This window comes from Lepisosteus oculatus, chromosome 1 (genome assembly GCF_040954835.1).
Source record: "Lepisosteus oculatus isolate fLepOcu1 chromosome 1, fLepOcu1.hap2, whole genome shotgun sequence".
Classification (NCBI taxonomy): domain Eukaryota; kingdom Metazoa; phylum Chordata; class Actinopteri; order Semionotiformes; family Lepisosteidae; genus Lepisosteus; species Lepisosteus oculatus.
In genome coordinates, this window is record NC_090696.1 from 43,077,929 (window position 1) to 43,102,064 (window position 24,136).

The window sequence follows — 24,136 nt, forward strand, 5'->3', positions numbered from 1 at the left end:
ATCACAAGAGTGGAATCTCTTTAACAGAAATTCTAAAATTGTTTTAAGTTGGTCTACCCAAATAACTATTTCAAAAAGCAGAATAAAGGGGCTCACCAATTTAAAATTATACATGTACAGTAGGTGCTAAACTGAGAATGAAACACTACAGTGTAAACCTCACAGTGTACTGTACCTTTACTTGTCCTAAACATACTGATTTAAGCAAACGAGCACCTTTGATTTCAATTTTAGATATCTAATCCAAGCACTTGTTTACTCTCACCACCAAGGAAAAAGACCCCTTATGTTTTTTTTGCCATTTGCACTATGGCGGTGTGCTGGCTACCACAGAACATTTTCTTCATAAATTAAATAAAAGCCACTTTATTAAATGGCTCTGTGTACAATATATTGCATGTCTACAGACACCCTCAGCTTACTTGAAAAACATCCACTTATATACTTATAAAATCACAATCATTTCTGAAATGTTGAGCAGAAAAAAAAATCTTAAATCCAGCTTTTCATATTCAACACGTGTATTGGTCACTGATTCTTTGGCAGGACCAAGTTAATGTTGTCCTCGCAATACACTGCACACACACAAACATTGTAATATGTGACATTAGCAGCAGATGGCGCTAAATCTCTTGACTGGCATGTATGAGCACAGCTGAAGATTTCTTTGCTCCATCTGGTAATGGTTAGAATAAAATATGGCACAAACATAGATATAAAATGACTTGGCACCATATATCATAAAGTTTAAAAATACTTAAGTGGATCAAGACAGAATGTCAACTGGTATATATATCTGAACAAAATCATTTTAGAAGCTACAACACTTCTGACTTACTTTAGAGAGCATTTGTTGCAGAGTAAGAGCATACAACCTACAAGGTACAGTATTCTGTAAATCTATCAACAGGACATTTCAGAAAATACAAATATGCTTTCCTTAAGCACAGAAACCTACGGTACAGAAACTTTATGTCTGTACATGGAATTGTATTAATGCTTATTTGCTGTCTGAATATATTTTTTCAGACTCAGTTTTTCCTTTTTTCTTCATTTTCTTCTTATCCTCAAAAAGGTCCAGATTAAAACCCTGTTCATACCTAAACAGGACAACAAAAGAATACCAATTAAAATAGTGACAGCTGATTTCAATTCTTATAAATCTATAATATAGTTAGCAGACAAACGGAAATGGACATCGAGAATGAATACTTCCCTATTTATATTTTGGTTCATTTTTAAAAATTTTCTTCTAGTTTATATTATGATAAGACAAGATCCCACAATGTCAATTTGGATATATTTTATATGAATGCAAAAGGAGTACTATTCTGATACTGTCCTGGACCAATGTTTCAAAGTCTCGGTTTCCTGCAACTCTATACTTTGGTAATGTGAATTCAAACTGACCTAACACCCCAAATGGAAATAAATAAATGATGTGTATCATAAATATTTTGTTTCCTCTTTATAGTGTGTGCACTACCTTTAGTGGATTTTATTCATGTTTTGTAATTCTAATCAGACAATACTTTTTGTATATTTTTTAACAGAGCTTTGAAAGCTGAGTACTTGATTCTCGCTTTCTCGTTTTTTCATTGATATTAGGTATCGTGGCATTTCTTACCACATGTTTCTGTTACCACATATAAATATATTATTAATTCTGCACATTACCTGGTTAATTGGAAACATTAGTTACTGTACAGAAGAGGAAACTAGTTTAAGATATACTCTTAATCAATTTTAAAAACACAATAAACTTCAACCAAGCAAATAAACACCTCCTGTTACTCTAGAGCAGTGGTTCTCAAACCTTTTGGACCAAGTACCACCCCTAATCCAACCAAAGCATCCAAGTACCACCTACAAGTCACCATCTCATAGGAACCCCAGAACTTCTCAATGACCAACATGCACACACATTCACACATACATATAATAAATATTATAATAATAAACTTTATTTGATATAGCGCCTTTAAAGGTGGCTTCTCAAAGTGTTTTACAGAAAAACAACATTAACAACAACTAATAAAAAAGCACCATTTCAGTGAGAGGGGTGAGCCTGTTCAGTTGAGCAAAGCAGATGTGAATTAATTTTTCGAGCCTTGATACAATTCACATCAGAGTCTAACAGATATTAAATTGTCAGGCATTTTCTTGACAGCAAAGGTCTCGTGGTGGATGCTGTAATGCGCACATTAATTTCTGGAGCAACCTCTCTAATTTGTGCAACTAAACTGTTATGTCGGCTTGTCATTGCTCTAGCACTGTCTGTACAAACTCCGACGCATTTTATCCAGTCGAGGCCATTCTCTTCAATAAATTCATTCAGAAGCTGAAATATGTGCTCTCCTGTAGTTCCTGTTGGTAGCGGTTTACAAAACAGAAAGTCTTCATGGGACATACCTTCAAACTCGTATCTAACGTAAATGAGCAAATTGGCCAAATCGACTATAGACTCATCTAATTGCAGTGAAAAACATCTGCTCATCTTAACGTGCTCTATCAGTGTACTTTTGATATAATCCTTCATTTCAATAATTCTATGAATGACTGTGTCTTTCGGGGGGAGGGGGGCAGCAGGTCGAGCTGTTTAGCAGCTTTTTCTCTACACATAATACGTGTCAGCTCTTTTGCCAACGGTAAATAAGGTTCTTCAAAAATAGTGTAGCTTACCTGCTTTAGCAATCCGCAAGCTTGCATTTTTCCGCATTTCCGTTTTTATTTCCGTATTTAAAGTTTTTATTTCATGCGCATGGGAGCGAAACACAGAGACGCTCTGTGTATTTTTCTCAAATCAGAACAGTTCTTAAATATTTTTCTGTTATCACGCTTTCGTGTGCTCACAAGATTACCTGCATTCGTAGCACGTATTTCTATGCATTCCTGTGTTTACAATGTTGGCATTGTTCCAACATCACGCACATTCTCCTTTCTCCCTATTTGCTGGAGATACAGTAGCTTTTTTTAAATACAATTGGTCACTTGCATCCGTAGCACGCATTCCTATAGAGTGGTATAGAATTACAGAGTATCTCTTGTGTCCACTGAAGTATTAGCGTGCACTGTATCGTAGTACGTAGGCTGCGTATTCGACACGTATTAAAATACAAAATATGAAAACCCGTCCCGATTTTTCAGCAACATGATACCGTTCCAGGGTCATTTGGCGTACCACCTGGCGGCACTCCACGTACCACTGCCGGTACGCGTACCACAGTTTGAGAACCACTGCTCTAGATATTTGGAGTTATCACAGGTCTAGGAATCACATACAGTACCTGGGGAGGTCTGAGCTTTCCCTTTGGTGAGAGCTGTCACACAGGCTACAGCTGCTTTCTTCATTCAGGAGTGAAGACATTTTCTTCCCTAGTGGCTGTTCATCATCTGAGTGTGGGAGGAAGGAAATTATGACACACTGGTTATATTTCTTCCTCACAATGTAATAAAATCGAAAAAGCATAACATTTAACATCTTCATTTATTTATGCAGCAGAACAGAAAATTACCAAGAACGTGTTCAGTAATGAAGAGAACAATTTACCTCAAAAACATACAGGATAATCAGAGGGGTTAATTCTTACACAGATAATAATTTAAGGCTCCTGAAGGAGGAGGAGAAATATAGTAAGCTAAACTTTCAAAACAGTTCTTAACATCTATATAATTCTTAAGGCTGTGACTGTAATAAAGTGAACTTTAGTCAAGGTGCGTACCACTGTGATTGTCCTTTCTCAGAGAATCTGCCCCCGGCAGGGACACTCTAGCCAAAGCAGCAAGATGAGCAACGAAGGTCTCTTCTGCTTCCTGTCAAACAAGTCATTAAAGAAAGAGAAAGGTATGCTTCTGAATCTCTGCTTAAACATTTTGAGTGACTTTAAAGTACCAAATGACTGCCAATCTTTTCTGTCATAAAACCTTAAATCTAGCCTATTAAAGGGCCTTTGTAATTCGACAAAAGAGGCAGAAATAATGGGAATTTTATGAAGTAAACTGCTACATCAAGAGCTCAAGGAAAATAAATAAATATCTGTATCATCATACCAGTACAATGACATGGACTATACATTATATTTATCATTATCCAAAACTGTAATTTAGGTTCCATCTACAGTATCTATTCTCAAAACCCCTGACCCTTGGAATTAGTTTGCTCACTCTTCTCCCCACCTTTGTTACATTTCCATCCATGTTTTCTTGCTGAGGAAGCAATAAGTGTACTATATGATACAGAGCATCAAAAGAAATGTATCACTCTAATGTTTCATGTACTGTATGGTTTCAGAAAAAATGTAAAGATTTTGTATATTAATTAAGTGTTTTTGGTGGCATTTCATATCATTGAGTGACTTTAAATGCTACATAAGCACTAAATCAGGGAGACAGTTGATTGGGAACAGGAAGGTTTAACCCATTCAATGCCAAGCCTAGTGTAAACACAGAAAGGAAGCAATATGGTCTCCTAATCAAAAGGACCATGTGCCATCAGTATGTTGGAGGCTTAGAGTAGGCCATGACATGCTAGACATAACACCTCTCTCAGACATCATCAGATCATCATCAGATAATTGTTATGCTTGGGCAGGATTGTATAGTCAACTTGTCGTTAATGATGGCAACCTTACTGCACAGCACTCCATTGCTCATTTTCATTTCCATTTAACCTCACGTGCTGCCCTTCCTGTGGGCTTGCGTGTCCTGCCGTCCTTCATGTTGCGCTAGTACCAAAGGATTTCTTGCAAAATTAGAAGAATTATACTGCAGATGCCCTGCGTGCTAGGTCATTTCTGTGCAATAAAATGTCTGCACCTACTACAAAAGATGATCATTTTTCTGATATATTAAAACTGCATCAGTCTTTTGATATGTACGGATATGCAATTAGTTGTTGTATTAAGTTGTACTGTATAATTTCAACATAAACATCTTTGATTTGCACTGTACATCTTTGTGCTGTGAATCTTTGTGTACTGTATTAACACATAAAATATCTGAAAATTACATGATCTCTCTATATTTTGGAGATGGTGACCGAGATTAACATTTTGCAACACTAAAATTCTTTCACCACTGATCACTTTATAATTCTAGGTTTGGCTGTTTAAAACTTTTCCACAAAATGTGTACCTTAACCTTACCACTTATTTTATCATTTTGAATTTCTAACGTTAATAACTGCTGCTGGCTTACTATATACTGTATACCTAAGTCTGAAATAGTTGCCAATTAACTTCTCTCCATACGTACAGTACATTGATACATTTGGATCTTGTCTTTCACATACTGTAATTCAGGCCCTATCTGAGATCCCTAACACATGACGACCCACAACAGAAATGCTGGCAATCTGTTGATACTTGCTTTACCTGAAGTTTTCCACAAAGGTGTTTCTCCATATGATCAAGAACAGACTTCTTTTGCCGTAATATCTCAAAAGCTGAATCAAGGTCCGAGTCATACTGAGTTAACATTTTCTTCTTTTGAATTTCAACTCTGCAGTGGGGAAGGAAGAGGATGCCGAGTCATTTACAAATCACAACGATAAAGACAGAAATCAGATCTCCAAGTATTCACCTTTGACTGAAATTGCTGGAAGGTTCATCTTAGGTCCTTGATAACAATTACCAGCCTATCAATGTTTTTTTTTTTCATGACAGGGCCAGAATTTGACAAAAAACATTAAACATTTGGTACTGTTGTGAAGTGAAATTTGCACAAAATTTAATTATAAAATTGAAAAGGATATTTTTAAAACTGTAGGAAGACATTTTACATTGTAAAGAATGAACTACAGTATGCTTTGAATGTGAGCAAACAATTGATGCTTATTTATAATACACTGCCTTCAAAAAAAGAAACTGTGAAAAAGCATTACTGAACGAGTGAATGTACTTCTTCGGCTAATCCATCTGTCTTTTGTCAGTTTTATTACATCTGAACATCCTTAATGTGTCCTATAAATGATGTTGTGGTTTGCCTTGTTAAGTGCACAGATGGAGTTTTTGTGACTTCTTAAGTGGTTTGCAACAGCTTTCTGGGCTATTCCAGTTTGAGGCACACCCAGAGCTTGATTACACTCATCACTGAATTACTGTGGCACCATTATATATGGAACAGACGCTTTTCTGTTTGGAATGTACAGTATAGTTGTTCAACGTGGCTTCTAAAACATCATGCAGTCAATACAAGTGTTCCAATGAATAAATGAAAAAAAAAGGTATGTGCAAGATTTGTTATACAATTGCCACAGATTATTTTTGGGTCAATATATGATCTACAGTAGAATGTGTGCCTTCATCACTGAGAAAGAAAGACCTGTAATTTTTCAGCCATTAAAAACATTAGTTATAAATGAGATTTCACTTGGAAAAATGTATATTATTACTTATTGTACCTCTGATAAAACTCAGTTGAAGTAGGCTTTTTACTCCAGTTGGCAAGCTCCTTTTGAAGACATTTTCTTAGGTCGATTTGATTTTTTATATTGTCATGTGTATCTAAAATAAAGAAAGATTAACTGAAAAGCAACTCTAAAGATGAAATCATTAAACTAAAAATAAACTTCAAACCAGTGTTATAGGTCAAATTAAGTATCACTTTTTGTTACACTGACATTTTCTTATTTCCTTTCCATAACACAATATACAAAAGTATAGTACAGAAAAGCATTCTGAATTAATCTTAAAACTCTTTTTATCTGCAGTATATACCGTACTGTGTATATATAATTAATTCTTGCACATTTTTCTCTGACCCATTCCAAATCAAGACTGTAAATGTCCCCAAAGAACATGACAGTCAATATTTGTTGCACATATTTATTAGCACTTATTTAAATTGACATTTATTGGAAGAATATACTGCCTCCAAGGTTATTACTGTACTAATACTACTGGAGAAACCAATATCTCCACACTTATTACAAGTATGAATATACCTCAGGGCTGGATTAAATCCAATTGTGAATGTCAACTTGAATTTCTGTCCCTGACAGTATTAATTTTGAAAATCTTGAATCTTGTTATAAGGGAAAAATGTAAAACTTCATAATATTGCAAATTTGACTTCTTTATCATTGCTTATCTTTTGAAATTGTATTACACAAGTGCCTGTGCAGCCCAAAAGGAATTAATTTACCATTAAAAAGATTACAATATAAAGAAGCTAGAATGGTGAGCTACAGTACAAAGGGTCAACCAGAGGTTTGAGGAACAAACAGAGGTTTGTTCCATGATGAAAAGCAAAGATATAAAATATAAAAAAACTTTCAGCTGCGGAGCCTTCTTCTGGTGCGACTCCTTAGTTTTTACTTTTCAGTGTGAAATTAATGTGTACTTGTTCGTTAACAAAGGTTTGGTTTAAATGAAACACTGATACTAAGATCTACAGTATGAGCAAAGATTTTGGTTTGACTGCAAGACAGCAAAATGGGAGACCTGTCAAGAGAAATGATTTTAAAAAGATCCAGATATTATATGACATAAGGATATCAGGAAACTAAAAAGAAATTACCTCCTATACACTGGAGACGCTGTTGTCTCTCCTGCTCCAAGGCTTCCGTGACATTCTGTATCTGCGCGTAGTATTTACGGATGATTGTACTAACAGACTCTCTGGTCACGTATACACTCTCTGTAGCAGCCTCTGTTAACTGATGCTACAAAAATACAATTACTGTACATTGACCAATGCTTACTTAAAGGTCTTAAAGTTCATAAGAAAAGTCATTCAAAAGTAGGAAATGCTAACTATATGACTGAACCTTGTTTCATCTGGGAATGACTCACAGAAACAGCATACTTATTTATAGCATTTGTAATGCTTTCTGGAGCTGTTCTGAAACAAATAAACAAATTGTACAAAGCATAAACAAAGTAAAAAACTAGCACTGGCAGCATTTAAAGACTATGCTTCCATACATTTAACATTGAGTTGCAGCAACATTTTTTCTGAAATTGTGTATATAACAGCAAGTATCCGACTGCAGTGACAGAGGACATCCTCCGATACAAAACCGGATAATTTCATTTTAATCTGCAATTAATTTCCACCATTAGATGTAGCAAATTGTAAATGACTCGCACCTGAGAACAGTAATTACCTAGGGAAGAAAAAAAAACTTTTTAAACATTAGATCTTCATTTGTAATCGAGAGCTGAAGGAAAATATGTAAACACAAAGGACTCTTCTCAATCAAGGTTCTGTACAGTGTATTAACAAAAAAACAAAGGGTTTGTTCAGTATGAAAACATGAAAAGTGAAAGTGCCAAAGAAGGGAAATCTGAGAAAGTGTAGTTCTTTGGGTCATGCAAAATAAAAGTTTTTTACTGTATTTGCCAGTGACAACCTTCATGTCAAAATGGTATAATTAGCCTTACTATTACCAAACATTGACAAATTTTAGACTGGATAATTAAACTTGACTAAATTGTGCACAAACACTTTCACAGTGTTGAAGATCCTTTATCACAATCACTGAAAAAAAAGCTTACTTGAAAATAACTGAAACTGAAAAAGCAGAAGATCTCAGATTGAAATTTATACAATTTTAATAAGACTATTAATTTAAAGTGATAATTGCTGGTCACAAATATTATAAGGAGAAAATCTGAAAAAAAAATCTTAATTTGCGTATTTAACACTAATGATTTTAAGATCAGCAGTATTAAAGTAACAAATAAATTACAAATCCCAACAAAGATACCAGTCATTTTTGTCCCAGAACTGAAAATGGTAAAAATAGGTAGGATGGTGGCACAGTGGTTAACGTTGGAGTCAATTCTGGACCTGGAGTGCTGTCTGTATGGAGTATGCGTGTTCTCCGCATTTGACTGGGTTCCTTTTCAAAACTCCAGTTTCCTCTCACAGTCCAAATATATGTTCAGTGTCTTCTGGGAAAATCGGCCCTGTGTGAGTGTGTCTGTGTGTACCCCGACTAGCATCCAATCCAGGGCGTATTCTGCCTTAAACCCGTTGCTTGCCAGGATAACCTCCAGCATCCCTGTGCCCCTGAGTTGGATTAAGCTGTTAGAACATGCAAAAGGGTAAAATTCTGAATTCCTTATAATTTGTTTCTTAAGTAACAACTGACATTACATGCTGCTAAACAGCAGGCCTCTTCAGTAAGAAAGCCCTGCCGATAAGAAGGCAAGCCTCTGTATTTTGAGACGATTGCTGGTGTTTAATGCTAAGGAACTAGTTTACTAACAATATTATGTGGAAGAGAAAAGACTACCTTCCAATGTTCATTTTCCTGAAGATCTTGGGGGGCCGCCTGCTGGCGTGCGTTCTGAGCCAGGGTGTGGCCGATCACGAGTGCTGTGTGCTCCTGGATCAGTTCTGCTGCTGCGGAGAGCTCAGAGAGGAACTCCTGCTGAAACTCCAGTCGGATCAGCTGGCTTTCCTGCACCAGTCGCCTCTCTGCCTCAGACCCGACGCTTTCCTTCGAAAGATGGAGAGGAGAAGGAGACGGTGTTTACGAGCCTAACTAGGGCTGCTCGGCACCACATTCCAGGATGCTGCTGCAGTCAGCTGACTGATCGCTCTGTGGAATTACCACTCGTTTCGGTCATTTGTAAACAACCAGATAGATGCTGTAGCTTATTTTGGCACTTTTGTACTGAAATCTATGAGACAGTACAGTCCGTAGTTGGCTTACTCTAAACCACTTAAAACCTCACAACACACATACCACATTTTTCCTTTGTTTTGACACACATTAATATGACAACTCAACACAAAAATATATATGAAGCAGTACTACCTTAGACGGACCCTTTGGTACATTAAAGTGTTGCTTGACGCAGTCCTCTGTTTCCAGTCCTTTTGTGAACTCCAGCCTGGTTTCATTCAGCAAGGTCTTCAACTTTGACAGCCTCATTTCTTTCAGTACCCTCAATCTGAACTGTCTTGCAGCAAATTGTCTATTAACTGCTCTCAGCAATAGCAAGTGCTTCATTTCAATCAATTCCTCTGTGCTATCAGGAGTACAGAAAAAACAGAAACAGAAATGAATCATTCATACTAACACAATCAATCTTTGAGATATTGAAACTAATATGTAACAGCTGGCAAACAATCACTTTCACAAAATAATATCTACCTACAACTTGGTAGACATATGACAAGAAAGGGTTGCAAGCATTTCCAAAAAACAAAACTATAAGCACTCCCATAAACTGGGAGAAAAAAGCAGAAATTAAAACATTATTCATGTCAGAATCAGGGATTCAGACATTTTTTGAACAAATTACCAACAATTAACAAGACCACTGATATAATGGCTTCAAGGTCCCTTTAATTGCGCATAAAATTCAAATTCCAGCTATGTGCTCTCATTAAAGCAGTACTTTTCTAAAACAGGGGGCAATTTTAAAACTATATAAAACTATATTGGGTGTGAATTAGTAATATTTTTTTATTTTCTAAGACACGTTATAACAACCACAGGAGGGCTCTCTAGTACTTTTAAACACCACAAAAAAGGAGAACCAATGTAAAATGTTCCTGAGAACAAAATACTCTTTTTTTCAAAAAAAATCACAGAACCTTCATTCCCTTGTAATCTAAAACCTAGCCTGCGTATAACTGCTTTGAGAAAAAAGTGTGGCTGTAAGAGGTTTAGGGAATGTAAAGAATGATGGAGTGACTAGGATGGAGCTGTGCAGAGAGGAAAACTCCTAGTACTGCTGCCTCACAGCACTTGGGAGAAATGTTTCCTCTAAGCTGTGCGCGCACACACAGGTTATGAAATCAGACCACACAGGAAATTGAACTGCGCACAAAAAATTATATTCCCCAAAAATATGATGATAATAAAACAAACACGGTCGTCAATTGAAAAATGCTAAATTGACCACATGAGACTGGCAGCAAGAGGCCCAACTTGGCTGTGTGCATTATTATTGCTACTCGATAATTGATATCTATGCTCTCGTAGTCTCGTACCTCACTGCTCATGCTCGCTCGGCACTCAGTCTCTATGACTGGGCTGGTTAAATCGCTGTCCCGGTCTTTTGGATCTCTATGCTTCTATGAGAATGAGTATATTAACAACTTGAAATTTTGTGCACACAGGCCATTAAAAATAAGAGGGAACATTACTTGGGACCTGGGTTCCATCATGGACTGAAATGCTTTTTTGTGTGGACTTTGCTCATTCTCCCCATGTCCATGCGGATCTTCTAAGTGCTGCCTTTTCTTCTCACCTCCCAGAGACATAGAGGTAAGTTTAACTGGTGTCTCTACATTGCCCCCGTGTGCTTGTACTGTACATGTCTACACACTGCAGAAGACTGACATCGAAGCCAGACAGGAGTCCTATCAACTATTCTACGCTTACAGGACAGGCTCTGGGCTGCCGAGCTTCTCATCAAGTTTTCCCAATAACGAATGAATGGAGACAGACAACCTGACCTGTGGGACATTACCCAAACAAATTCAGCCTTCAAAAGTTACCTTTTTTTTTTACTTTCAATAAGAAATTGACTATTTCAAATACAATTTAAATCTTATACCCCTTGGTTATAATTTAAGACATAATTTCTCATGTGCATGTTATCAATTTCACCTCATCAGCTCTGGCTCAGGAACTGATTCTGCAAATAAACTAGACAGAACGCAGTTCAATAAATGTACATGAGGTACTGTAGTTTGAAGAAATGTGATTGAAATTAAAGTGCCTTTCATGATGACTTTCTATCCTCACCCGTTATGCGGACCCTGTTGCCGAGCCAAAGTCCCATGGAGAAGCTTCTGCTGCTGCTCTGTCAGGTGCTTCAGAGTCACTCTGGCTAGTGCTTCCTCTTCACACCAAGTCTGGATAGACCAATTCAAGGACGAGCAACAAATCAGTCATAGCACTCCTGCACTGCCCGCACATGTTGTCAGTGCCTAAATGATAGGCAGATGTTGCCAAATGGTGGATTCCATGTGAATCTTAGATGTGTTGTGGACTATTGTCTTGATTCTACAATTGTACTGGAACTGCTGAACCAACCGCAGTGTAATTGCTAAATCAAGGCATTTTTCTTTGCTAAAGTATTGTGTGCACTCTTAGCAATACCATACATGAATTTGGGACAACCACTGCGTTCCAGATAATGATGAGACATTTCTCCTCCTTGCGAAAAATATCCGTAAAAATGGTTTGAGGGACACAATAAGAGACTCCAGGTTACTCTAGCATCGCAATCCTGTTTTATACTAAATACGTGAATAAATAATTACTGAATGGTCATTCAGCAAAATTAACTTCGGCACATCTACATATTGACATTAAATCATGTTTTGCATTTCTGTGTAGAGATTAATTTAAAAGGTAATTTTTCATTTAAGCTTTGATCAGGATTAAGCATCAATTATCATGTGACACTGACCATTCACTGTGCTGGACAGAGGCACATCACGAGTCTACTGCTTATGTACTTGGCCACTTAATTCCTGTTACTTTATTGCCCTGTGGTCTCCAAAGTGTTGAAGTTACTGTATGTACCTGCTTCTCTTGCTCCAGATGCTGATTAAGCACTTCCAAATTGCGGTTTGCATGAGCTTCTTCAGTTGGTAAGTGGAGACTCAGATCGTGACTTGCTTCTTGCCTCAGCACATCACATTTATCCAGAGGGAGCTGTGTTTGATTTGGCAGGGCTCCCAGAAATAGCTCCTTCACTATATCCACCATTTTCTGGGAGGCAGAGAAATGTAACTTCTAAATAATAAAAAAAGATGGAAAGGAAATAAACAACACCGTTACCATTATTTAAAAAAAACAAACTTAAATTCCAAAACTTTTGTATCGATATATTCTTAAATACGCTGACAATACATCCCTAGTTAGCATATTAAAGGACCCAGTATATCATTTTAACTCAATCTACTGTAAATAATTACTAAATGGTGTAATGACGTCTCTTTAAATTAAATGTTTTGAAAACAAATAGACCCCTCATTGACTTTATACAAAAATGCAGCCACCTCCTACACACTATAATAAATGGTCAGACAGTAGAGGTTGCTGATGATTGCAAGTACTTGGGACTGGTCATTAACAAAAACCTAAGGTGGGACAAAAGTTGTGAGATCATTTATAAAATGGCCAGCACAGATGGTTTTTCCTTCGGAAAGCTCAGCTTCTGTAAGGTACACAGAACTCTTTGAACACTTTTCTACAAGTCATTTATTGAAAGTGTTTTGATATATTGTCTTACTGGTTGGTATGGCAGCATCCGTACTGCAAATTGTAATAGTCTGCGGAAAAATAGTGAACACCAGAAACAATATTATTGGTCAATCAGATCAACATAAATGCCCTTTACAGGGGGATGTAGGGAAGGTTAAGAGAGCAGTATGTGATGGAAAATGGAAATCGACAATTAGGAAATTGTTCATCCCCTCTGCAATCTCATTCTTAAATAATTATTTTGTTTCCTGTTGTCTTGAATTATGTTAGTAATGTTTGTTTTTGTTGTGTTGTCATGGTGGACTTTGCAAATTTAACATTGCAAATAATAAAACTTGGATTGAAAAACTAGGAACTAATGGGTCTGAAAATTCAAAGCACAGCTGGAAAATATTCTTTTTTCAGCTCGTCTGTCACCAAAGTGGGTTTATTTTCTTTATACTGTACTTCCCGAACCGAAATACACCTGGACTAATGTGCACTAATTTTGCTTGTGATAAGTGAGGCACACCTTCCACAGGTCACAGACTGCTTCAGTTATCCTCATATCTTGTTTGTCTTCCAGTTCACAGCAGTCTTTCCTCTGTTTCACCAATAAATCGTGGTAAGCCTAAAAAAACAAAATCAATAAAATAAGCAGTATCTCAATACGGGTAGCAGGGTGGTGAAGTGCACTGCAACACTGGGGCCCTGGGTTCAATTCTGAACCTGGGGTGCTATCTGTGGGGAGTTTGCTTGTTCTCCTCGCGTTTATATGGGTTTCCTCTGGGTGCTCTGCTTTTCCTCCCCTAGCCCAAATACTGGTAGTTTAACTGGCTTCTGGAAACATTGGCCCTGGTGTGAGTGTGTGCATGTGCTGTGTGTGCCCTGTGATGGACTGGCATCCCATCCAGTGTGTTTCCCGCCTTGTACCTGTTGCTTGCTGGAATAGAGTCCCCTGGTCCCATTCCCCATGATCGTGTATTTGATGAAATGGTTATAAGAAATGGGTAGATGATATTTTAATATAACAGAACAACCATTACTTCTACAAAAAAATGGAAAGAAAGCAGTTCAGAACAGTGAATTCTAAATGTATTTGAAAGAGGTCAATTTCATGCTGAAAAGTGAACATGGATTAAAGTTGACTGTAAAGCACAGTGTTGTGAAGTCTCAGAAACCTGAAGAAGGCACTGCTGCTTTTTTTCTTCTCATCCTGATTTTAACTACTACCTGTTCCTTAGCAGAACACAGCTTTGCACAGCTGCCTTCTCTAACCTTGTTATTTGAAAACAGGTTCTATTATTTGTTTTGTTTGCAAACCTTACATTTAACAGCAGATAAACCGTACAGTAAATATATTTTCAGCAAACGTAATATTATTAGGTGGTGCAGAATTAAATATGAACGTCAAACAAAATATTGGAAACTCCTTTCATCCGTGGCATTGATGGAAGACTACAGAGAAAGGGAAAATTTCGAACATCCAGTCAAATTTAAACAAGGGAGGCATCTGGAGCACCTAGAGGAAACCCACACAACCACAATGGAGAGAACCAGCTAATGGCACAGCAGGCCTGACTCAACCCAGGACTCAAAACCAACAGGATAAAGAAGAATGTAAATTGTGGAGGATATATTTTTAGAGATACTGTAAATGTTCAGCTTTCATGCCCTGGCTTAACAATACTGGTGCACTGATAATCACAAAATGTGAACCTAAGCACTGGGTTAGAATCTGTAGTTTTATGTAGTTATAACTGTATGAGGTGACAAGAGCATTGTGACTTTTAAGAGCAATGTGACTTTTAAGACCCCAACCTCCTCTATATTCACTCCAGATGTCTTTTCTCAATAGGGGAACAAGTGGAAATGATTTATAAAAAAAAAAGGTAAGAGGGACTCAGTTTGGAGAACATTTTTTTTGTACTGGAGGCTAAAATCCTATGACAATTATACCAATGCTACTGGTCGCAATAGCTCTAGTTAATGCTCTGTTCTGCACTACGCTCTCTACAAACATCAAATCAGTGGAAGACTTTGAGTCTGTTACAAGAGGAAATGGAAATGCTGCAACAAATGACTTTTTCACAGCATCTTTGAATGGGTAATTTTGAATCAAAAACAGACAACCAGAAAAGGAGACCAACCTTTATAAATTCTTTGGGATCTATAATTTGTTGAATGTTGTGCTGAATGCGCTGTCTCTCCTTTGTTTGGATCTTTTTGAGTTTCTTTCTTCTGGTATCAACTTTCTTTGTCATTTCATTGACAAGATCTTTCGTCTGCTTCGCGCACTCTTGGCAATAAAGAAAAATGCAAGCAATAGATTCTGACCAGCAATACAAAGTAAGGAACTAATTCATAACTGACCTGATCAATGATGTCATTGTGTTAAGTCAAGAAATTTAAAGCTTACATCTGAGGACTCATTGCCAATTATATTTTGCCTTTGAAAAACTGAAACTAAAAGTTAAAAATGCAGAACATTCTATGTTTTCCAAATCAGTGGTACATCAATACCAAAACATAGTAGTGGAAGAAAGGCCATATATAAAAGTTCCAGTAAAAACACAAGAGGCTTTGTGCTGCAGTATAGAAAACATCAAAAGCATTCGCCTTACCATCGGTAGCTTGTTGAACTTCCTCCTTGAATCTGCATTGCAGATCTGAGAGGATTCTCTCCATTTCATGAAAGCTTAATTCTCCATCACTTGTGAGATGCTCCAAGACCTTTGCTGTAAATTTTAATCTAGAGACTGCTTCTTGTTTTAAGAGCCACAACTTTGATTCAAGTGTGCATGTGGTGTATTCCCACCAAGTCACTTTCTCTTGAATATTCTGGAAATTAACAAACAAGTGAGCAAACAGGTATCTCCTTATTAAAAATACAAGCAATAATCCAGATATCATTTAGTCGGTTGTTTTTCCTTCTCTAGATTTGATCCAAATGAATACATTATTTTGCATGTTACATAAAACATCATCATTCAATTGATTGGCTAGGACTGCCACTTTGACCAGAATTTCAAACACATGGTGGAGAGCTAGAACTGTCTCTTGAAAATGCCCCATTACCTATAAATATGATTAATTGATATCCTGTTCCCATCTTTCAATATTTAAAACTCCCCCTTTTAACACAGCATCACTCACACAGCAGCATCTTGGATCTTTCATCCCAGTGGTGGTGGTTTTAATAGCCTCAATGTCCCTCCCTCAGCCATGTAAATTAAAGCCACACTGGTATCTGACGTTGTTCATTTACTAACTAGTCAGTACCACTGGGTTACTCGACAATAATACAAAGTTTTCATTTTGTCAGCTTTTAAAGCAACATTGGAAGTGATAGCTACAAAAGCTGTAGATACAGAAAAGCCTTTTTTACTTAAAGCTCTGGCAATTACATTTTGATCATTATCAATTAACAAGAAATAAAATGAAAAGTAGCACTGTGTGGACTAGGTCAATGTTTAATGTACCCTCATGTCTGAATACTGGGACTCATTCAGCAGGTTCTCCATTAGCAGAAGGTTCTCAATTAGACTTCCTGTCATTCTGTCCACCAGATCACTGTGAAGCGAGGACTTGCTCTGTAGGTGTTGGCAGAGGCTTTCAATTTGTCTGTTAAAACCCAGAATCTGCGGTAAAAAGTCATTACATCTCACGATCAAAAAGGTGACAAAGAAATGTACAGTACACTGAAATGAAATTAGCTTTGTTACATCTGCTCAAACTCCATCGTCACAAAGCTCATTTGGGATCACATGTACTGATTTGTTTTAAGAAATGTTTCTAATAAAGGACAAATGGCTCTTCTTACTCTAACTGGATCAAAACTGAACTGAGAATGGACATGTGTTTAATTGCCAAATGTTAACACATGTAAAAGCTGCACACTAGAATCCAAATTCAAAAGGTAAAAAATAAAGGTGGATAGATACCATTTGGATCTGACACTCCAGTTTGTCTTTTCCATTTCTCTCCATCTCTTCTAGTGTACAATAAGGGGTATCAGGGTCTTCATTTTGTTCAGTATTTGACAGCTTTAATGAAGGGTGTTTTTGCAGTGTATCCAATTCCTGTTCACAATGAGTATGTCACAAAAATCAACTATTATTAAATATAAAATTAAAAGAAGCAAAGATTTAGTACAGGTCTTTTTTCAAATGAAACTTGAAGGAAAATACAAGATTCATGCAGTATTTGTATAAATATTGGCAACACAACTCCAGACCACAATGTTTCAAAAACAATGTGTTTCAAAAAAGTTGGTTTCAGAGAGTTAGGAATAGTGAAGGTATACAGAACAATACTCAAAATAATATTGTCCCGCTCATAAAATCAAAATGTAAAATCAAAAGCACACACTGACTTGATAAATGTTTGAATGACTCAAAGTTAAATTGGACATTATTATGATATTACTGAGAGTAGCTTCACATTGCTGTAACATTAATAGGTTAATCACTTATACTCAGAAACCATTGTCACCAGTCCTTTTGTCATTGAATTGATACTCACCCTTTCTTGCATTTGAAGACATCTTTTGTGGAAGGCATTGTCAATTACCTCTTTCCGCAACCAAGCATTTAAAAGAATTTGGAGAACTTGAAGGAAAACCTAAAAGAGATGTGTCTTAATTAGTCTGTATAAAAAAGGGGTGTTAAATAACTTTGTAAACACAATTCACAAGAGGGTAGCCCACCCAATGCAACTGAGTTTGCTATATTGTATTGATGGACAAGCTTGCATTTAATAATGGTAATGAACAGTATTCCATTCAATATTTAATATTTTTTTCTTATTGTGTTCATACTGAAATGGTATTTATTGCCAATGTTATAGACCATGAAGCAGCCACTTAATAAAAAACAGCATGTTTGCCTAAGGAAACATTACTGAGATTAATTACCATGAAGAACATAATTAAGAAATTGTATAAACTGCACTAATTTATACAAGACCGGAGAAAAACAACAAAGCTGGTATTTATCCACCCTTACCATAAATATTCCAATAACATAACGTTATAGCTACTGTACACATATGCAGACTAGTTTTCATAACTTTCTCCATTTTGACACTAGTGATAGAAAATGACACTATATACAGTACTACCTCAGCAGTGTGCAGGATATTTGTTTACGGCAAAAAGGATTACACGACCTTAATACTTTAAAGTCTTAAAAACAATGTGGTAGGTGTCTTCTTCCACATCCCAGACAAAAATGTCTAGCAATTGCAGACTGTTTTATAATATAACGTTGCCTTTGATATCGTGATATTTGGGATTTTCTGATATTGACATTACTTGCTCTCTATGTTTCAAATTAACTTTACAGCCCTGATGTGGGTGAGAGTGGAAAATGTCGGTGATATGACTAATTTGATTTGATTAACATTATGACACATGATTATAATTTCTAACATTCTATAATATTTGAGAAATTACATGGAAGTTATTATTTGAGCTATTTTTGTACAAATATGATATTTAGAGATATGTGGGTAGCATTATTCTATACTAATCATGACATGAGCAGAATACTGTGAAACGTTTGTTACTTGTATTGAAGTGAAACAGACTCCAGCCATAATCCCGAGTTCTCAGCTCTATAGACATTCTACACTACAAAACCTATATTTTCTGCTGTATTTAAGACATGCGTGACAACTCACTTATGAGTAGAGTCAATGAAGAATGAAGCAGATTTCTGGGATTAAGGTATTCATTTTCCAAACAACAACTCAGGACATGTTTAAGAATACTTTGTATAAATGCTAAGATATTAAATTCTGACCATCACAGTCTGGGAAACTAACTATATTACACTCTAATAATTCCTGGAAAATCAAAAAAGCCTAATTACACATACCACATTTTTCTCTTGCCATAGTTCTGTTTCCAGCTGCTCAGACTTTTGAATGCCCAAGCAGTAAAGACTTATCCGGGCATCAAATCTGAAACAACAAAAGATCAATCAAATGCACATTGCTTGAAACAACAGAATCCGTGATTTTATATTACCATATTAAATATTAATGGTGTGGATTTCCCCAGGAGGAACTTCACTGACAGTATACTGTATGAAATGCCTCAAACATCAATTAATTTCACACACTCCTCAAACAGCTGTTGCAAGCATATTAATTTTGTTTTCATGAAAGGATAAATTATATTCTACTGGTGCCTGTGTAATAGCTGTAAAGCTAGTACCAAATAGATAATTGGAATTACTTCATAAGCAAAAGAAAGAACTTTCGATAAATCACACATCTTAACTGGTGTGAGAGAAGTGAAAATTAAGACTTTAGGTTCAATTAATTCATTTATGTTATTGCAATGAAACTTAAAAAAATATGTCTACTAACAGCAGTAGTTAAACTCTGAAGTAAAAAGGCAAACCAGCATATTAAAGAATTAAACCGATTTTAATTACATAATAAATAAGGCCGATGGTGTATTTTTGCATACCCGGTGAAACTCAGTGTTTCTGGAAACCTGTTTACTTTGATGAACTTTTCATTCTGAAATGCCTTAGGCATTGGTGATGAAGATATGAATTGGCCACTATCATCTTCATTGTCTTGACTTAGTGACTCCAGGCTGGATGAGGAGGAATCTTCCTGCATCTGATTGGGCAACATTGGCAGTCTGGTGTTCTCATGCAAAGAAGGGTTAGAGGCTCCATCTGCTAATGGCTGCAATGATGAATACACACAAGTTTGATCAGTCTTGAAGAACAGACTCTGGATACATAACCTGAACATTAGAGAGTAATTACAGACCTTTACACATTAATGAAAATGCTACACCTAAGGCTTCAAGATTTAAAAACACTGATAAAGATATAAACATCTCTGTTTTCCTCACTTTCATTAAAAAAATAGTCTCGCTACCTTTAAAATTTTCAACACTGTTTCGGATTAAACATATCCGATCCTGATAATTTGCATTTTTTAGATGTTTTAACATTATGTTTATTATGAAAATCTGTCTTTCTTTTATATTTTTTCTAATCTTCATATAACTTCCAGAACAATTACACAGTCTGGTTGATATGCCTTCATGTGCATCTCAATTTTTAAATGTGCTGCTTAAAATTATTTTGCATAGTTATTTTGGTGACAAACACAAAAATTCCATTGCCAGGATTACAACACAAAGTAGTTTATTTGGAATGCAGGTTCAAGCCCGGATTATAGTGTTCACAAGTGTGATGGGATTTCCAATTCATCAATTTCCCTTCGGGATCAATAGAGTCTTATCTCTCTCTCTCTCAAAGCAGGAAATAGCAGGAAATAGATGACCACTGCATTGCTGTGCAATATGACCAATGGGACTTGCCAGGAGTCTGTGAGCCTGCAGTTAATAGTAAGAGACACGTTTCTATTTCATTATTACATTTGACTATTCTAGCCAATACTCTCCTGCAGGTAGTGTGAAAGTCAACTGTAATCTGGAAAACAGCAGATGACTTTCGTAACCAATCTGTATTTAAGAGAAAAGTGTGAATGGTCCTCAGTCTCTTGAGGTGTTTCAATGATAGATGTAACAAAGCTGGCCATAGATTTTAGGCTTCCGATTAGGGGGTGCTTTATACAAAATAATTTAAAAATCCCAAAGCAGACAGAAGACAATTTTAATTCTATGCAAGAAAAGCACTAATAAGCTTGATGATGTTACTGGGTTGCAACCTTCCATAGGATTAAATGGCTGATTAAAGTCTTATGGGGTTATGTCATAGTATTTTTATTTTCTGTTAATTGAGTAAACGTTTTTTGTTTAGGGTATACATTTTCACCTGTTATTTCAAAGGGTTAATGAAATACATAATAAAAAATGTAAAGATTGCCCAATTCTTTCCGGTTTTACTGGTTCAATATAAGTATTGCTTTTTACTGTTTTTTTTTACGCATGAAAGACTATGGCCAGTGTGCCACTTTTTCACGTCTTAAAATAGTAACTGTCTGTATACCAAGTGAAAATCTGACTCCAAGGTTAAGAATAACAGCATGCCCTCTGATTACCTTCATAGCAGGAGAAACTAAAGGACTTGAACAAATAACAGAATGAGTCATCATACTCACTGTGGATGTCGGAGCTGACGTTTTAACATGGTACAATAGGCTGTGTGTGTTTACAGTAGGTGTTTCTTAAAGGGTCTCACATGAAAACAAGATACCCCTGCAAGCAATTCTGCACAATCCTACAAGCTGTTTGCAAAGGAGATGTACAGGATAAGGTTAAGACTTACCCTGTATCGTTGGTTGATTGGATACACAACTTTTGCCTTTAAAGCAAAAGCGGCAACATCACTGTTTAAAGGCAGTTTTCTTTCCTGCATGAACACATACATCAACATAAATGTACACAATCAAGCTAAAATCCCACAGAAATACTGGAGAATGAGCAACGTTTGTCAGCTGTTTCTTTTTTTTCTAATTTCACAGTACTCACCTTGCTTCGCCATAATATCTTATGCATATACAGTAGACTGATGCTTTCCCTGACAAAATCCCTTTCCTGTTACAGAATAATAATTCAATCAGGGCAAGACATCTTTGTGCTCTTTAATTAGTATTTTTAATGTCTCTGAGAAAACAGTAATTTTCTTACACAGTGCTGCAGGTGTGACTCTCGGAAATGATCAAACAAGATTAATAAACATTAAATTCATTGACAAAAAACATGAAGGAAAAACCAAAACCAACTGTAGACTTGACTCAATGCATAATCTCTTATCTGTAATCTTCCTCATCCTCTAAAATAAGTGGATTTTCTAAATAAAAACTAAATGACTATTGTGATACTGTACATCCTTTCTTCATTGATAATTTGACAAAGATGCAGATAAAATTAAACCGACTAACTGCTCTCATTCTGAGATTCCAAATACTGCCCTTTCACGCAATTTGTCAAAAGGCACAAATAAGAATAGCATTAATTTTCAAGAATCATATTTGTTTGTTATGTATTAATATTACTAAAATAAACTTTTTTTTTATCATGGCCTCAACTAGCTGTCACCGAATACTAATTTGCCTTTGAATTATACTATTGTGTCTTGCTAGCTACACTTTTTATTTTACGATTTGCTGTTTTTTTTTATCTACTGTAAATCTCAATTTGACTAATGAGTTCAGAGTTTTCATTCGGAGAGACGATCATTGAGAAACACAAGCACACGGTTTGTATTTAAAATAGCATCTTCATCCAAAACAAACATCTTTTCACTTGACATTTGTAAGTACTTCTGCTTGTTTTATTTCCGTTTACCTACCTTATCATTCAGGGTGGTATTCTGACATTGCTTCTTTTCGATACTAATACAGTCACTCTGATTGTCTTCTTTGTCCAAGTCGTCCGTCTCAAAAAGTCTTTTGGCATCACATCCCTGAAACTACATTAAAAATAATATCACTCACATACAGGCATATAACATAATATTATTTAATTTCTTAATTATATTAACTGAATCAGGTTCAAGGTCAGGGTGACTTGGTGTCACGGTTCAGTTCCAGATCTGGAGTGCTATCTGAATGGTCTCTCCATGTCTGTGTGGTCTACTGTAGTTTCCTCCCACAGTTCAAAGACATACTGGTAAGTTAATTGGTTTCTGGGAAAACTGTCCCTGCCTGTGCTGTGAGGGACTTGTGTCCCAGCGACGGTGTACCCTGCCTTGTACCTGTTGTTTGCCAGGACAGGCTCTTGATTCCCCTGCGACCCAGAATTGGAAGAAGAGGTTAGAAAATGCATGGATGTTCAAGGTTCAATAAAAAGAAATCGAGGGTGGAACTTTTGAACTTGAGCAGACTGCTGCTTGAAATCAATTTCAAAAGTAGTGTTACCTCTTGTGAGAAAAATAAAGGAAATTTGGAGTGTTGATGTTTCATTTTGTAGGGTAAATCAGTACTAACATAGCCATATCTGACAGGTCGGTATTCTTAATTTCTAACTACAGTATAAAGTTAAATCAAATTTACTCAGCATTTCCTATTTTAACGGTTAATAACCCAATTCAATATTGAGGGTGCTGTGCAAAACCCTAGGTTTTGTCCAATAGCACAATGTAAAAGATCAGAATATAAACAATTCGCAGTAGTTTTGCAAATAATCCTAGTTACAAAACGACATAGAACGCAAGTTAAACCAACTATGCGTTTGATACTGAAACAAGAAAAATAGACGCAAGAGTGATGGCATATAACTCTGGTCTGAATATTAAATAATACAATATTCCCCAAGGGTTAACCAGGGTCTCCTGGTTACTGTATGTGATAGACAGTGGGTGGAAAGGTCAAAAATATATTTAATGCATTTGATTCAGGCAATTAACTCCATTACAATGAATAAAGAAACAGTAAACAGTACACCCTACCTTTCTTTTCAATAGTAGAGGCTTCAGTAAAAACACGTAAAATAGGGTTGATGTACTGATTCCAACAATCACTCCAAAAACGACGGCTACAGTTAGCAGCAGCAGACTTGGCAGCTGTAAGGACTCGACGAATTCAATAAAAACATCACTTGTACACCCTGTTAGACCTTCCAAACCATCCATGTCTGGCTAGATGTGTTCCGTTTTCTCCATCCCACTCTTAAGGATTTCGTGGTTTTTACGTTTCCCAAGGAGACTTCTCTACGGCCTCAAAACAACTGCTAGAATTAAAAAAAAAGTAACCTTCCTGTCCTTGCAATGCGGGTCTCTGTCCTGATGACTTCCTAAATTCATAAAATGTCTGCGTATAAATCTTCAACAGATGGAAAAACTTCAAGCATACCACCCTAGGTGCAACTTTGTACAGTACCCCCTCAGACAGATCAAATGGATGCAAAATTGTGAAAGTAACGTATTTTTACAGTAGTGCAAAAAAGTAAATAGAACACCAACTACTCATTAACTACAACCTCCAGCAGTTTTTTTTTAGATATACGTGAAATTATTTATTGTGTGACAGGTCTCGGAA

General features: G+C 36.3%; 1 protein-coding gene across 1 annotated transcript; it reads right to left on the minus strand.

Annotated features, from left to right (window-relative positions):
* Window positions 1-503: 503 nt before the first annotated feature.
* Window positions 504-24,070, minus strand: LOC102692603 (evC complex member EVC). Its single transcript, XM_015344869.2, has 21 exons — window positions 23,548-24,070; window positions 22,450-22,569; window positions 21,424-21,507; window positions 19,641-19,867; window positions 19,042-19,126; window positions 17,687-17,785; window positions 17,107-17,244; window positions 16,645-16,803; window positions 15,787-16,003; window positions 15,313-15,461; window positions 13,695-13,793; window positions 12,500-12,712; window positions 11,714-11,823; window positions 9,770-9,983; window positions 9,242-9,448; window positions 7,519-7,663; window positions 6,401-6,503; window positions 5,373-5,499; window positions 3,723-3,813; window positions 3,288-3,393; window positions 504-1,100 (listed from the first exon to the last, which is right to left on the minus strand). The coding sequence occupies exons 1-21, from the start codon at window positions 23,728-23,730 to the stop codon at window positions 1,001-1,003; spliced, it is 2,976 nt and encodes a 991-aa protein (XP_015200355.2). The 5' UTR covers window positions 23,731-24,070; the 3' UTR covers window positions 504-1,000.
* Window positions 24,071-24,136: the final 66 nt, after the last annotated feature.

Coding starts and splice junctions, on each gene's coding strand:
- LOC102692603 (XM_015344869.2), bottom strand. CDS start 23,730: ATGGATGGTTTGGAAGGTCTAACAGGGTGTACAAGTGATGTTTTTATT. Junction 12,713..13,694: donor CAGTCTGTGACCTGTGGAAG/GTGTGCCTCACT, acceptor TTTATTATTTAG/AAGTTACATTTCTCTGCCTC. Junction 6,504..7,518: donor GCGTCTCCAGTGTATAGGAG/GTAATTTCTTTT, acceptor TCTTTATTTTAG/ATACACATGACAATATAAAA.